Here is a 14,899-nt window from a genome sequence, read left to right as displayed (position 1 = left end):
CTAGGAGAATCCTTGTGTTAAACCGCCCATACGCGGCAGCGGTCCAAAACGCACATGCTGTCGGAGTCCTCCCCACGTGAACCGTAAAGACCCGGCCGTACCATGAATTTCACACGCTTCGATATTGAGCTTCCAATCATGAGTTGCATCCTTTCTTCGACCAGGTCGACTTCATGGCAACTTTCAGGATGCCAACTGACGCAGTACCACCTCTGCTGACCGCAGAAACACGCGGCCAGATCGACGGCCTTATTGACAATCGGTCGCAGCTCCTCGCGGAGGTCCATGGCGGTGAATAAAGAAGTCAGACCGTAGAGTAATTCATTCAGGTCCTCAGTTATCTCGGCGATCTCATCGTCCCGGCGCTCTTGGGGGACGAGGGTTGCGACGAGGTTGGCTGTCAACACTTTCCACTGGTCGAACATGACCTTTTGCCTGTGCCTGTTCGTCTGGAGCGCGTCAATGTCTGCAAGGAGGAAATTGCCTATGACGGTCAGTAATGACCTTAGTAGGTAACAACAAGACCTTTACTTATCGTGCTGAGGCTGCCCCTGTACTTTCCTGCCCAGCTAAAAGGCGCGTTAGTTCGGTATGGCCCAAATATGCACAAGCAAAGCCCATTCCAGATGGCAGCCTCGATGAAGGCGGCGGAAGACTTCGTTTCGGTCACCACACTCATATAATCCGGCGTCAGACTTTTGAGGTGTTCCGATTGTCTCTTGGCCCAGGCCACCGTTCTACTCCTCCTGACCTCTCTGAAGTGGTTCGAGACCAGATTTGCCACGTCATAAGCCAATTCGTGCCAGGCTTCCACGATCTCTCTCTCTGGGCGTTGGAGAGGGAGCTGAAAGGGCATCTCTATCGACCGCGGTGCAGTTTCCTTGGCCTTGAAGTCTCGGGCCACGACACGTTGTTGTAGGTTGTAGCATTCTATCTGAGTGATCATTGATTCGCCTTTCGCCTTGGCTAGGTCTTTTCTGAGACTGTCGATGATTTTCTTCTGTGCAATCATGGTTTGTTGTGCTTCGGCCTGGTCAACCTGGTGGACTGTTTGGCTGTTGTAATCCGGAACCGATGTGTTTGCTTCTGTCGGTTCATCTTCCTCTTGGCGGTTGCCTTGATTGGGAAAGGCTGGATTGGCGCGAGCACTATGTGCTTTTACAGCAAGTCTGAACCTCGACCGCTTGACTAAAGCCGGCAAGGGCAGAGGCAATGGCCTTGTATCTTTGCTTCTGATGCTCGTCTGGGACGGTAAATGCTCGGGTAGGAGCTGGATGACAGCCCCTCGAGCAATAGCCGACCATCTAACGTACCCGAGTTAGTAACTAAATGATACTATATGTCATGAATAAGGCGCAAATGATCAAGAGTGGATGTTGGGAGTATTCACGGATGGATACTTGCCCATTAAGCGGCCTGAGAACGGTTCCGTCAAAGACTTGGTCAAGTTCTTTATAGACGTGAAGAGAGTCGCCTAACCCTCCAACGAGGAAGATACTCTAGATGATGAGAGTCAGTCTACCGCATGTTTAACAAGTTTTTGACTTTGGAGTGATACCTTGGGGAGCTTCCCGGTCTCTTGTTTGACTTTTTCACGCTGGTTGCTAACAAGGGTGCGGATACCGCTCAGGGACCTGGAAAAGAATCCATGAACCTCTGATCTATGTCCTCAAAGTCAGTACCGATACCACTTGTGTAAAGACCGTGTTAACCTGTTGACTGAGAATTGGTTTCTGTTCGCCAATTTATCTGGGGTTTTCTTCGCCTTGGGTGGTAGTCTTAGGATAAACTGTGCGGGAATATCCTCATTGGTAAAACTCCGCTTGACTCCCCTCTCCCAGTCTTCAACGACAAGGTTGTTGTATTCTGGCACGCTAAGCGTGTCGAGCCTCAGCCTGTTTTTGCCCATCAGATGTGCTTCGAAGGCCTCGTCGATGCGCACGGCACCACATAAACCACCTGAGCCGTGAATTAGTACCTTGAAAGACCTTGATATTATGGGGGTGCATCATTACCAGTGCCTTCTACGCATTTTTTCAGCAGCAGAGAAGGTTCATTCGAATCCGCCGTGTAGCTGATAACGTCCTATGTATGATTAGCAATGAGCACCATAAGGCGAAAATACTAGCAGCGATTTCGTACCACGGTGCCGCCCCCGGCATCACAGACAATGAAAGAGTCACCAGGCTAAGGGAATGTTTAGACTTGCTAAAAAAAAAAAACAGTTAATGGGCGTGAACAAAATCACCTTTATCTCATCTACAAGGCCGTGCTCTCGCATGATGGATTGGGTCGCCGCTTCCGGCTCTCGGACGAGGTTCAATATCGGCGCTCCATTGGGCCCCTTGGCAGTGATGCCTGCCAGCGTGGCGGCCTGTCTCAGAGCTTTTCGCGCATGGTCTGGCCAGTTTGCAGGAACAGTGATGGCGACGCGAAGTGGGATATCGTCAATTTTCATCATCGTTTTCAACATGGCGTACGTGTGATCCCACAGCTTCTTGAGATAGCGGCCGACCAGGTCTATCGCCGTGATTTTGCGATTCTTGGACAGCTGGGTGCGGGCATCTTGGAGTTGCTTTGACTGACTAATCTCTTGGTTCTCTTCCCTGGCCAGGTCGTTATAGCTGAGCAGTAGCGGCTTGAACCACTTAACTGGCTTCATGTCAGGAGTGACCTGGTATCCCCATTTGTCCGAGTCAATGTCAAATACGGTCGGCACTTGCACCTCTTGTTGGTTGATCTCGTTCGCCCCAGGCCATTCCGAGATTTCGTGGATATTGTCGGCCTGTTCTGAAAAGGCCCATGAGACGCCGGAAAAGCTGGGCAGGATGAGTTGGTTGGTGTAGCAGCGTAGATAAATGAGGTAGAACTCACGTTGTGCCAAAGTCGATGCCAATGGCAATGAACTTTTCTCGGGAGTTGCCTGTGTCAGTACGAGACTGTGGCGAAGAGGCGCTCACAGCTGATCGATCCATCCTGCCCAAAAGACAGACAAGAATGAAACACGATGTGTTGCCTGGTGGAAGAACTCGAGGCAGAATGCCTGACGATGAGGAAAAGGTGAACCGGGGCGGGTCCTCTGAAGTACCGACGCCAGATGGCCGGAAATGCTCTACCATGGTACTTCCAAGGAAGGCGGCCGCCGGCAAGGCGTTCAAGGTGTGGTGTCGTCTGTGTGAGCCTCGGCGTCTGATTCAGCCCACATTAGCTAAAGACGTGCAGATGCGACTCCTTGGCATAGGCAGGCTCCCGAAAGGGCTTCTTCTAAGGTTGCCACCGTCTCTTTGCCCTTGGGTCGTTCTTCTCTGGCATTCTCCTTGATTATTCTCAACTTCGCCATCAACTATCGTCAACATGAAGAAAAACGGTTTCTCGAACGAGGGCATCATTCTGGTCCTGGGAGTGACTGGATCTGGAAAGAGCTACTTCTTGAACAAACTCAAGAGTCACAGTGTGCAAGAAGGCCATGGCCTCCAATCAGGTATGCCTGCACAACCAGATTCGGACTGGCGAAACTGACCACATCACCAGAGACGGCGCAATGCCAAGCCGTTCAAATCTTTCTCGACGACGACGATCACGACGACGATCACGACGACGGCGAAGGTGAGCGAAGGCGGAGCATCACTGTGGTAGATACTCCGGGCTTCGACGATACCAACCGACCCCAAGGCGAGATTCTGGCCGAGATCACCGAGTTTTTGGCTACCCAGCATGAGTTGGGTGTGCCCCTACGAGGAGTCCTCTATCTCCACAAGATCACGGATAACAAGATGACAGGGTCGTCTTTGACCTACCTAAATCTCCTTCGGTCCCTTGTAGGGGAAGATGCCCTTGGGAATGTCGTCCTCGTCACAAATATGTGGAACAAGCTCAGGGACGAGGATCGTGGCCAAGCTCTCCGACGTGAGCAGGAGCTGGTTAACAATTACTGGGGTCCCATGCAGAGAAAGGGATCTTATGTAGTCCAGTTTGACGGGACCACTGATTCTGCCTTTGGCCTGATCTATCAGCTTGCAGGTAAAGAGAGCGTGGTGCTAGACGTCCAAAAACAAATCATGGACCAAGATCAGTCCATCTTGGGCACCTCGGCGGGGGGGACCTAGCGCGCAAGCTGGGAAACGACATCAAATTCTACCAAGACAAAGTGGCGCAGCTGCAGGGGCAACTGGAGGACGAGCTGAGGACACCGCGGCGCAACGGTGAGCGAATACGAAGGCTACAGGAAGACAAGGCTCGGATGGAAGAACAGCTGAAGATCGCAACAAAGTCAATGGAGAGAATGAGGGTTCGCCCATCTTCATCCATCAGGCAGCGCCTCAAGCAGGCTCTGAAGGGGAGAAAGCAGGATGCTGCCCTTGTCTTAGCCGCGGTGCTGAACTTGACGTTGACCGTGGTTCAGTTGGGACTTGGAGGGTGAGGGAGTGATGGAAACTGCATATGTCCGGGTGGAGAAGGATGCGTGGATGTGTTAATAAAAGAACACTCTCCAGTGTGTCTTTGCTCGATCTATTTTGAGTCATTATGTTTGTACATACAGGGCGAGTTGCATTCAAGTTTGCGGGCACCTTGTCGGCGGCGTTCAGCCGCTTCCCCCCTTCAGTTCCTCTGGTCCAATGACACATTGCTTTCAACCCCCACACATCCGCTTTAAAAGCCCAGATACGTAGCCCTTGCGAGAGACATTTGCAGCGTGTGACCAACAACATTCAGCCTGCTTTCATCGCTTACGCTAGTGACTTGGCACCCGAGAGCCAGATTCAAGTGAACAAACGTCCTCGACACGGAACGAGGGAAACTCGGCGTAGTAACAAAATTCATGGAATACAGAGCTTCGATAGAAATCTGAACCAGTTGGGGGATACGGTTCAAAGAGGCGCTCTTGGGGTTCATAGACCCATGGCGAACAAGTTGTGACTGAACCAGGCTCCGAATAGCCAAGACTGGAGGCTTGGTTCTCGGCTGCTCCATTTCAAACACCCTGTAATTTTTAGTTTTGTCGCCCTGTATGTCTCTGCTTACCGAAGCCGCCTTTGGTTGCCTTTCCTTTGGCCCGCCAAAGATGTGAGCCAAGACCAGGCATCCTGGGTTGTGTGCTCGAGGCACCGTGCCCATTGCTTTTCCGATACCCTGACCTAAGTTTAGGCTCGCTTCTTCCAGCTTCTTGCCCTCTTCTTGGCGCTCACTTGGAAGGCCCCTAGAGTTCATCTTCAGGAGAATACATATGATCCGTCCTTCGCCCCGACAATGCTTGCGACACGCGAATGACTAGGAAGGTTTCATCCCGAGAAACGCACAGTATTACCCGCCTCTAGCGTCCAAGAACTGGCTGGTGCATGGAGAAAGATCTATCATTGTTGTAATCGATAACGACTCTGTCAGTCACCCTATCAGAGAACACAATAAAGACCTATTATCCACATACAGCTCCTGGACGCGCCATAGTACACCCGAAAGCCGCCAACCAAGGTGTTCGAGGAACGAGAGGCATTGGGCGGGCAGGAATCTTTGATGATCCCCTACTTGACCCGCATTCAAAGCCGCGGGAGTCGGGAACTGGGCCCAAAATAACGTGGTTGAGAGACTGTGTTTCCACCAAAACCGCCCAGGCCGTCAGACAAGGAAACCCAGAACGGCGAGCTAGAAGTGACCACAAGCTTCTATCGCAGCGCGAGCCAGCATAGAGTGTTTGATATGAACGGCATCTAGCCTCGCCGCGCTCAAGTCAAGATACAACTACGGCATTGAACTCGAGACGATCATTGCCAAGTTTGCGGATTATGACGAAACTCTGGACAGAGTCTCTCGCAACCCGGAGTTTGGCATGGTTGCGACATGAATGAGATAGCACTTGAAGTAGGTATGTTGTTCACAAATACATCGGTGTGACTAGATAGCTAATAAACCCTCGGGAGGACCAGTCATCTTCTCATACCCGCGATACTAGCGAGAACCCATACCAGAAAATTGCCATCTCACAAGTTACTATTCAGTATAGCATGGCCGAACCCCATTCCAAGCGTCGAGACCCCACAGCCTAAGAGCTTTGCACTGTCGAATGCACTTTCGATGCAGGCTTCAATGAGAAGACGCCTAGTGGAGTTGGTCCTGTTTCATCACCAACGTCAAGCGCCAACTAACGTTAAGTCACCCTGGTCATGATGGTGATGGGCGCTTACACGCTACCGAGAAACATGGAGAGGTGGAAAGGTATATAGTTCTATTTCCTACACCATGAAAATGGTTACATCTCTCAACAACAGACCAAACTTTTGCTTCAACAGACTTCCACAATTGCCACGCATTGCCATACATTTTTCTTTCATTCCTTTCTTTGCAAATCCTCTTGTTGTGCCATTGTCATGTCATATCTTGGCAACCTTGTCGGAGATCAGTGATCGCAGTATTCAAATCATGCAGGCCAAGTCTATTACGTTGAAATTGCTACTGGAGAGAGCCAGTACAATATTCCCACTGGCTGGGAGGACGATCTCCAGGTAAAGACTCTCTTTGGTGACACTATCGTGGATGCTCACATAGTTGGAATCACGATGCCACATACCAGCACTGGTTAGTCACCTGTCCCATTCTATTTCAAAGCCATCGCTTAAGGCATTTGCCAGGATGAACACACGTACTGGCAGAATCATTTTCCAGGACCCAAACCCCCCACCCGCTCAAACGTACCTCGACAGGAGGAACGTTGCTGCCCACATGCAAACGGTCGAGAGGAATCCCGCGTCAAGTGAGGCTACATATCGAAGAGCAACGACCGCGATCCTCAAGTGGCTCTTCAAGGAGGAGGAAGGGTACGATGTCGTGCAAGAAGATGATAGGGGCACTAGTGTTCCGGATCACGTCGTGTTCAAGGTTGAGTGCAGGGCAGGTGGGTCGTTCTATACGTACGATTTCATGATGGTCGAGGTTAAGAAAGCAGGTGAGTCATGGGCGAGTTATCTCGAAGCACACCCTCTGCCTTTTGTAAATCAGACATATTAGTAGTTTCCCAATGGCAATGCGTTTAAAGAGAGTTCAGCGCTGCCATATGTTTTCAATAAACTCGTTCAGAGAGTAGCCCATCAAACTGCTAACCTGTCATAATCCCAGAGTAGCCACAACAGACTTGTCCAATCCACGAGTATATCCAAAAGTCCAGGAAAATCACCTACTGAATTAAGAGCATTTTTCCAGTTCCCCGACCTCCGATATAATACACCACTATACCAACAGCGAAAGGGAAGATACCTTTTGACAGGCACCGAGGCAATTAGGGTCTTATTGCTGCACGACACCAGATATTAAGTGGCAGTTTATTCTTGTGTTTTTTTATAAGATTGCTTAATCAGCCTTATGACATAGTAAACAAATTCCTCTTTCTCAATCGCCGCTGTTATCACCAAGCCGTTAGGCGCCCAGGGTGCTTCGATGATGCCTCTTGGGTAGGGATGTGGACGGTCTATGATCACGTGACAGTCCCGTCATGAGGACCACCAACCGCCGAGCCGAAGCGCTCTCCATCAACCCCCGCCGTCAACTAACACATCACCATGTCGGTTCTGTCAGTCTTGGTCTTTTTAGCACATGGTAAATTTTAGGTATTGTTCTCTACAGTAGAACGTACACTGACAGCATGCGTTAGGGACTTCTCTCCGCCGGAGCTACTCAAAAAAAGCGCCAGACGATGCCGCTTTGCTCGAATTGTTCTCTCGCATCCTCGCGGGCCAAGAGAGAAGCCCTGGTATGTCCTGCGTGTCTCAATGTATTCTCTATAAACCGCTAACTCGAGAGAATAAAATCTCTCCGCAGCTTTGGAACAAGGCATGAACTTTGTTTGGGAAGACGTGTACGATTTTGTCAACCCTTTTGGCGACCGCCGGGGGGATTCATTCAATAGCGTTTGGACATTCGACCTCGAAAAAAACACCCTTATACTAAACAAGAAAGATCAGCTCTTCTCGGTATCTCTTTCACTTGCTCGTCAACGACCGCTTGCACTAGACGATTTTGAGCAGCTGGACTCACCTACGCAAACACTCCTTAAAGAGGAGACTCTTCCAGGACCCTACTGGGAGCCAAAATTGGATATACTTCCACGACAACGGTCATTTCTTGGCAGAATCCTCCGTGACTTCGCCCACACATGGCGCCATGTGCTTCGACGACAAATGAATACCACGGCGTTTGTAAAGTTGGCATATGCCACCCTCTGGATTTCAACAATGGATTTCACTATACTCGAGCGACTTGGATTCGAACATATCACCGAGGGTGGCCCTTATGTTCGAATAGTTGACCTGCCAAGCTGGGAGACGCCTGATACAACGCTCGTCAAAGCCGGATCATCATGGTTTGCTCTAGTACAGGACACCCAAGAGGGCCTTGGTATGGTACGGCGTCATGCGGAAAGTCATTCACACCTCAAAGAATCTACCTCCAACGTGGTCACGTATGCCATCCTTACTCTTCGGCGAGTCACTCTTTGCAAGGCCCACGAGGGTCAGTTAGTGTGGACGAGGTCTGAGACCCTCTTCGGCGACAATATTGCATCTGGTGCTGCTATCGACATGATTCTATGGGCAACCAACACTACAATGCTAGAGCCACAACCAAGAAAACTCAATCGTCTTCCTCCTGAGATCCAGGATAGAATTCTATATTACACGACAACTAGCTTAGTTGCATCAGCGAAACTAGGCTGCGAACTCGGTCTGGGGTCTCCCTTCTCTTGGGTTGAAAGAGGTGCAAAGATTAGGGTTGAAGAATCCAAGATGCACCGGTTTGAAAGCTCTCCCGTTGAGTCCCAAATCTTTTTCAATAGTGTCATGAGCGGTTTGTCTTATAAGCAGGAGCCCAGGCCTCAGGCAGTACGTCCAAGACGAGGTCCATTTCCTCCTGGTTTCCGGGCATAGTCTATTATGCCATATGAAGTTGGGCCTGTGTCTCTTTGTATATCTAGATGGAGGTAGACTTACTGAGCAGCTTTTGGGGGACAATTCATAGATTTTTTTGGCTTCAAATCAAGAATCTTGTCTGCCAGCGATGAAAGCGGGCTGGACATCATTAAACACGCTCTGCGCAAGACTCTCGCGGCACTCCTAGCCAACCCCCAACCAACCAAGCCGCAGCCAGTGTGAAGTGCAAAACTGCAGTCGAGACAGAATCGGTTGTCCCTCCCACCAATGATTGGGAGAATCTCGACTGTACAAATCAGGTCCTTTTATTCTTCATCACTGCCCACTCCGGCTTCCAACATCAACATGCGCGGTTAGCTCAGTCGAAGTGGATGAGTTAGCAAAAAGTCAAGGGTAGCAAAAACATACAACAGCAGGTATTCGCTGGTCGTCACCGACCCAACTACTAATCCGCCCCTTACTGGCTTATCTATGGGAGAGCGGACGGGATCCCGAGTTCTCCAGTAGGTATGGTCGTATGTGATTAGACGTGCTGCTGCAACGATTCAGAACGACCAGCGTTGGGATCGAATGGGAGGAAGCACAAGCGGTGGCATTTACGTACCTGAGACAAACAGAAAACCAGTATTTTACCTGAAAGAGCCCTCGTGCCTCTCCCTGAAGGCTCGTGTGTTTGTCTTTTTGTTTGCCAGGGGCAACTATCATACATTGTTGCATATCAGCCCAGCAGTTAATACCAAGCAATACGGGCTCTAGTATAAGAAGCCTTCATCCATAGGAGTAGCCCTTAGACTTATCAAGCTTTTCACAAGAAATCAAGTCTCACTGGTACTAAGCCTGTACGACAAAATGAAAAGCCCAAGCAGCAATTGGTCGTACTTTGACGGCCTGCACGGGATCAGACCAATACATGCGCAACAGCATTCAGGATATCCTCTCTTCAGCGAACTTCGAATACCTTGAGAAACGCGCAATAGAGTCATGAAGACAGCATCAGCCAGATCTACCTTCTCATCTTGAGTGCAGCATCAGCCTGACGCATTTCGCATCTGGCTGCGAGCCCCTTGTTCTGGAACTTGCATTCTCAGACCATGTGTACTGGGTTGCCCGCATCCCGCACCAGTCCATCCAAAGAGATACGATGCTCAGCGAGCACCGTGCCAAAGTGGCCAAACAGCTAGCAAATGTCCTTGCAGAACTCCAGAATCTGACCTTCAGCCGCATCGGGCGCCTTTGATGTGGAGAGAATGTTGACCAACCCGTCAAAGTTGTGAAGATGGCCTGGCTCGAATAATTCTATCACCACACACAGGAACAGAACCAGTACATCATGTACTGGATGCACCCAGGTGACCCAGACTGGTCGACGGCCTGCTAGGTCCTGAAAATGTCTCTAGCCCATATAGTAATTGAAGACAGAGTTCGCGGCCCTTTCCCCCTGATCCATTTCGACCTTCGATCCCGCAACATGCTTTTTGACGACGAGTACAATCTAACGGGGCTCCTCGACTGGACCTATGCCCAAGCTGCCCCTCTCGAGCAATTATCTGTCTTTGACGAATTCTTCATCTCGGGCGACATAAGCCTTGAGCTTAAGAGACTCGTGGTCGAATCTCTAAGAGAGATGGAGAGAGGCCGAGAGGAGAGGCCGCCCCTAGACAACCCGGACATGGACATGACCCCATACCAGGATCTCACAACCCTCTCCGAATACATGACGACGTCTATGGGTGCCGAGATCACCTATCATCACTTTACAACTCCTATTCAACGACGTCTTTTGGCCGGGAAGGTGGTGGCGGAGATCATGTATGGCAATACTATTACTTGGGAGCAGCTGAGAGAAGTGTATGGCGCCATGCCTCTTTCCCAGACCGTCTTAGCTACGGAGAGTCGCTGAGACGATTGTTATCGGGAATCAAGATGGTCAAAGGCCATGGTAGTGACAGGCTAAGACCCTAGAATGTAACTCATCTCACATCCTCAAAGTCCGCAAGAAAGTCCGCATCAACTCCGCAGGCTAAGGTCCCCTTCCACGAAACTCCGCCGTGATGTATCCATAAACTCCGCAGCCGGGATCTCCACACCCTCCGCGGGCCATGCCGGATCGCCCTTCGGTTGACAGCCCTACAAGCAGGACCCGATACATATCTGGAAAGAAGGAGAGTGTGGTTAACTCCCCAATAAGCATTATGACGTGGATTGTTCGAGTTTTGCCAGCCCAGGAGATTGATAGTTCGCTCCGCTTTCCATGCTTGATTTCTCCAAGCCGCCACTCTTAAGGACAATGCGAGCACCTCAAAATATGAGTCGAATGTTGCTGTGGGAGGTCCCAAGATGTCTTTTCTACGTGACACTGAAAATCGATTGCCATGGTCAAGTTCTATCAATTCAGGCTACTTCTCTTCTACCCTTCTCGTTGAGGAGAGACAAAAAGCCGTATCGACGTCCAATGAGTGAGTGGCTCCACGCCGAGACGGCCTCGCATGGCTGGCTACCAACGGAGATAACTCACACCTAACCAATATCCGTAATTCAATGTGACACTCTGTCCCATTTTCATGTCAGATAATATGTCGACATCAAAAACGTACGCTAGGTGGTGCCTGAAGCCTTCTACAAGAAAGTTAAATCTCATGTCTTCTAAAGACCGGCCCAGGGACCTAAAATCCGAACGCAATACCTGAGTACCAGGACATAAATACCAGACTTGCCTCGATGGACATCTTCTTCTCTCCAAGACACTCACACAATCACCGACAAGTCAACAACATCAAACGAACCTATCAACCCATCTTCCAACATGTCCAAGTACACCGCAGCTCACAGCAACCCCCAGGGCCCCGGCGACGCCCGTCCCACCGCCCTTCAGATCATCCAAGACGAAGACCTCGTGGGCAAGCTCACCGGAAAATCCATCTTCGTCACCGGTGCCAATCAGGGCGTGGGCCTTGAGACAGCCCGTGCCTTCCACGCAACTGGGGCCTCGGTGTTCCTTGGGATCAGAGACCTTGCCAAAGGTCAGCAGGCCATCGAGGATATAAAGGCCTCTGACCCGGAAAACAAGGCACCTCTTCACTTGATTGAGATCTCTCTTGATTCTTTTAACTCTGTTCGAAAGGGCGCTGAAGCCTTTCTCGCCAAGAGCAAGGAGCTCAACATCCTCGTCCTCAACGCTGGCGTTATGTACACCCCTGAGGGCAGGACCGTCGACGGCTTCGAAACGCAGTTTGGCGTCAACCATCTCGGTCACTTCCTGCTCTTTCAGTTGCTCAAGTCTGCGCTTCTGGCTGCCTTCACGCCCTCGTTTAACTCACGCGTCGTCTCTGTCTCGTCCATGGGCCACCGCGCTGGCGAAGTCCGGTTCCATGACTTCAACTTTGACGAGCCCAACTCGTACCACCCCTGGATCGCCTACGGTCAGTCCAAGACAGCCAATATCTATATGGTCAATGAGATTGAGAAGCGCTACGGTGATCGTGGTCTTCACGCCCTCTCCTTGCACCCAGGCGGGGTCTTGACCAACCTCCATCGCTACGTCACCGACCCTGAGATCCTCAGCCTCATGGAAAAGAACACAGAGCTTCGAAAGCTCATCAAGAGCCCCGCTCAGGGTGCTGCGACCTCGATCTATGCAGCTCTGAGCAAGGACTGGGAAGGAAAAGGAGGAAAGTATCTCTATGACTGCCAGGAAGCAGGCCCGGCGCGCCCTGACTCTGACACCATGTCGGCGGACAATGGCTATGCTCCTTGGGCTTATGATGAGGAAAAGGCAGCCAAGTTGTGGGTCGAATCTTGTAAGATGGTTGGTTTTGAGGAAGATGCCTGATCGCTCAATCATAGACAGTGGCGGCGGTAGAGGGCAGATGTGCCGCGATAACATGTGCCAAAAATCTCGATTTTAGGTAGCTTGAACTCTCCTTCTCAATTTGTCCGGCCTCTAGCAGGAAGGGCTGTTTATATAAGACACATTCTCTATTCACATCTGTTGGTCAAACGACCGATCTTCCATAATGCAATGTTGTCTGCTCGAAGCCGCATTAATCAGACGCGTCGTCGGGAAGTTCTTCGAAACGACCTGAGTCCCGATATTGAGTAACGGGATTTTCGACAGAAATCACACCATTGGCCCTCAATCTAAAGCAAGTCAGCGTGATAACCCAGCATAGTTCAAAAGGCTGGACTAACCTCTCGAATAAAACAAAGAGTCTCTCGGCTTCTCTCTCCTTCTCCTCTTGTGTCATCTCAGGCAAGTCGGATACAGTCTCTACGCTACGCTGTTGACCTGTGATTGGGTTGATATCCGGACTGGCGCTGCTTGCCTGGGCTTGTGCGAGGCCTTCAGGCGAAAACTGGATGCCCTTGGAAGAAAGGAGGCCTGCGGCGTGTCCGAAGCCGACATGATGCACGAACTTGTTTGGGTCTTTGTCAGAAATCTCAAAGAACAGATTGACAATCATCTCCCGTAGCTCAGGTTCCACTGTGGTGGAAGTAAGCTTGAGCAGCCTATGTGGCAGGGACTCGCCCTTGCCCAAGGCCTCGGTTCGATCTTCATCGGATGGCAGAATGTGTTCAGCGAGCCGTTTCCGCGCATCTGATGGCTTGGACTGTGCCAGACGATGCAGGACCACCAAAAGAGGCAGTAGCTCTTTGTCCGCGGCCTTTGAAGAGCCATCTGCTTTGGGAATTGCTTCCTGGAGGAGATTCACCAACTTGTCGACTGCAGAAACAGGGAATTCCTCCCTTTGGTCTATCGGTATGGAGACCAGGCAAGAAATCAATACTGAAGCTGGGAGGTCAGCGTGTGAGACGGTCGCAGGAACTTTGCTCAAAAGGTCCAAGATTGGTTCGAGTGAAGGCAAAAATCGATGTGCCTGGTTCTCGGCCCGAACAGCCAAGGTGGAGAGAAGCCTCAGACTTGCCAGAGCTGGATTGGCAGGATCATTCGGGAGAGGTTCTGAGGATTGCGCGTGGCGCGCTATGTTCTTGAGGCTATGAGCACTTCGTTGGATCACCCGTAGTTTCCACTCGTACCTTGTTGACGATCTCTGCAAGTCCCTCATCTTCAAAACTCGACGTGAGGTCAAATGTAGGTTGAGATGCGCAAAAGAGAAATAGATTGGCTGTTGCAAGCTCTTCATTAGGGTCGCCATTCTATCCGATGTGTGAGAGTCAACCCTGAAATTGGAACAGGGGAGCAATACCTTCATTGAAGAAAGCACCTTGCTTGGGTATCCCTCATTGATAAAGACCTGCCTTGTCGATACAGAACGAACGAGAATGTTGTTCAAGCATCGCAAGGCAACGACCTTCTGAGGTGGGTCGCGGTCCCCGAATGCATAGAGACCAAGGATGCGCAACCCGTTCTTGGCGTACAGAGGAGCGAGGGCAGTGTCGCGAGAGGTCCTAGTGAGAGCCAGAACCTTTTCAAGGAGTGCATGAGACTCTATTGGCCAGCAGCGGTTAGTAGCGGGGAACTTTGTGGCCAAGAAAGGCAAACGGTGTAGAGTTGGGAGGGAACTTGCTGGTGCTCTGCTCTGTCACCGCCTCGGTCTCGAGGGCTTCGAGGAGCTGTTCAATCTCGCGGCCTGAGTTTGCGAAAGACATTGGTCAGATTCCATGGCTCCAAATACCTTGTAGCCACTCACTGGTCATTGGAATAGCTATAGTGGCCGATATCGAAATACGGCAAACAGGGGTCTTCTGATGGGAGAGGAGTTGGGACGAGGTCGTCCGTTACTGGTCGCATTTGGGCAAGCTTTGCTGAGTCATGCTGGTGGAATTTCACGTGACCCCCCTAGTGAAGCTCACCAGATGAAGACCTCTTTGGAATTGCCCAGAACAGGGAGAAGAGGAAACCGGATAAAAAATAGCCTCATTACAGTTCGATAAGCGGTTCGAAACTCTGACCTCCTTATCCACAAGCCAAGTGTGTAGACCAAATTGTCCAGGACTTGATCAAACTCAACCCTCGCCATTTTACCACT

General features: G+C 50.7%; 6 protein-coding genes across 6 annotated transcripts; 4 read left to right on the top strand and 2 right to left on the bottom strand.

The window, feature by feature from the left end:
• Positions 1-17: 17 nt before the first annotated feature.
• On the bottom strand, positions 18-3,119 carry MRS44_006796 (uncharacterized protein; the record flags this gene model as incomplete). Its single annotated transcript, XM_065621882.1, has 7 exons — positions 18-484; positions 532-1,304; positions 1,713-1,959; positions 2,016-2,085; positions 2,143-2,187; positions 2,249-2,819; positions 2,875-3,119. 7 exons carry the CDS (start codon positions 3,117-3,119, stop codon positions 18-20), a joined length of 2,418 nt encoding a protein of 805 aa, XP_065477954.1.
• Positions 3,120-3,354: 235 nt separating this feature from the next.
• MRS44_006795 (uncharacterized protein) lies at positions 3,355-4,420 on the top strand (the record flags this gene model as incomplete). The annotated part of the gene is made up of 3 exons (XM_065621881.1): positions 3,355-3,481; positions 3,532-4,020; positions 4,074-4,420. The coding sequence occupies 3 exons, from the start codon at positions 3,355-3,357 to the stop codon at positions 4,418-4,420; spliced, it is 963 nt and encodes a 320-aa protein (XP_065477953.1).
• Positions 4,421-6,624: 2,204 nt separating this feature from the next.
• Positions 6,625-8,909, top strand: MRS44_006794 (uncharacterized protein; the record flags this gene model as incomplete). Its single annotated transcript, XM_046280483.2, has 3 exons — positions 6,625-6,937; positions 7,640-7,738; positions 7,807-8,909. 3 exons carry the CDS (start codon positions 6,625-6,627, stop codon positions 8,907-8,909), a joined length of 1,515 nt encoding a protein of 504 aa, XP_046139581.2.
• A 1,390-nt stretch (positions 8,910-10,299) lies between these two features.
• MRS44_006793 (uncharacterized protein) lies at positions 10,300-10,812 on the top strand (the record flags this gene model as incomplete). The annotated part of the gene is made up of 1 exon (XM_065621880.1): positions 10,300-10,812. One exon carries the CDS (start codon positions 10,300-10,302, stop codon positions 10,810-10,812), a length of 513 nt encoding a protein of 170 aa, XP_065477952.1.
• A 903-nt stretch (positions 10,813-11,715) lies between these two features.
• MRS44_006792 (uncharacterized protein) lies at positions 11,716-12,741 on the top strand (the record flags this gene model as incomplete). The annotated part of the gene is made up of 1 exon (XM_046272479.2): positions 11,716-12,741. The coding sequence occupies one exon, from the start codon at positions 11,716-11,718 to the stop codon at positions 12,739-12,741; it is 1,026 nt and encodes a 341-aa protein (XP_046139584.2).
• A 211-nt stretch (positions 12,742-12,952) lies between these two features.
• MRS44_006791 (uncharacterized protein) lies at positions 12,953-14,567 on the bottom strand (the record flags this gene model as incomplete). The annotated part of the gene is made up of 6 exons (XM_065621879.1): positions 12,953-13,049; positions 13,101-13,897; positions 13,947-14,066; positions 14,117-14,335; positions 14,391-14,500; positions 14,561-14,567. The coding sequence occupies 6 exons, from the start codon at positions 14,565-14,567 to the stop codon at positions 12,953-12,955; spliced, it is 1,350 nt and encodes a 449-aa protein (XP_065477951.1).
• Between the last annotated feature and the right edge of the window lie 332 nt (positions 14,568-14,899).

The sequence above is a fragment of the Fusarium solani genome (assembly GCF_023522795.1).
Source record: "Fusarium solani strain SB1 chromosome Unknown bctg00000003_1, whole genome shotgun sequence".
NCBI lineage: Eukaryota > Fungi > Ascomycota > Sordariomycetes > Hypocreales > Nectriaceae > Fusarium > Fusarium solani.
This window is presented reverse-complemented; position numbering and strand designations above follow the sequence as displayed.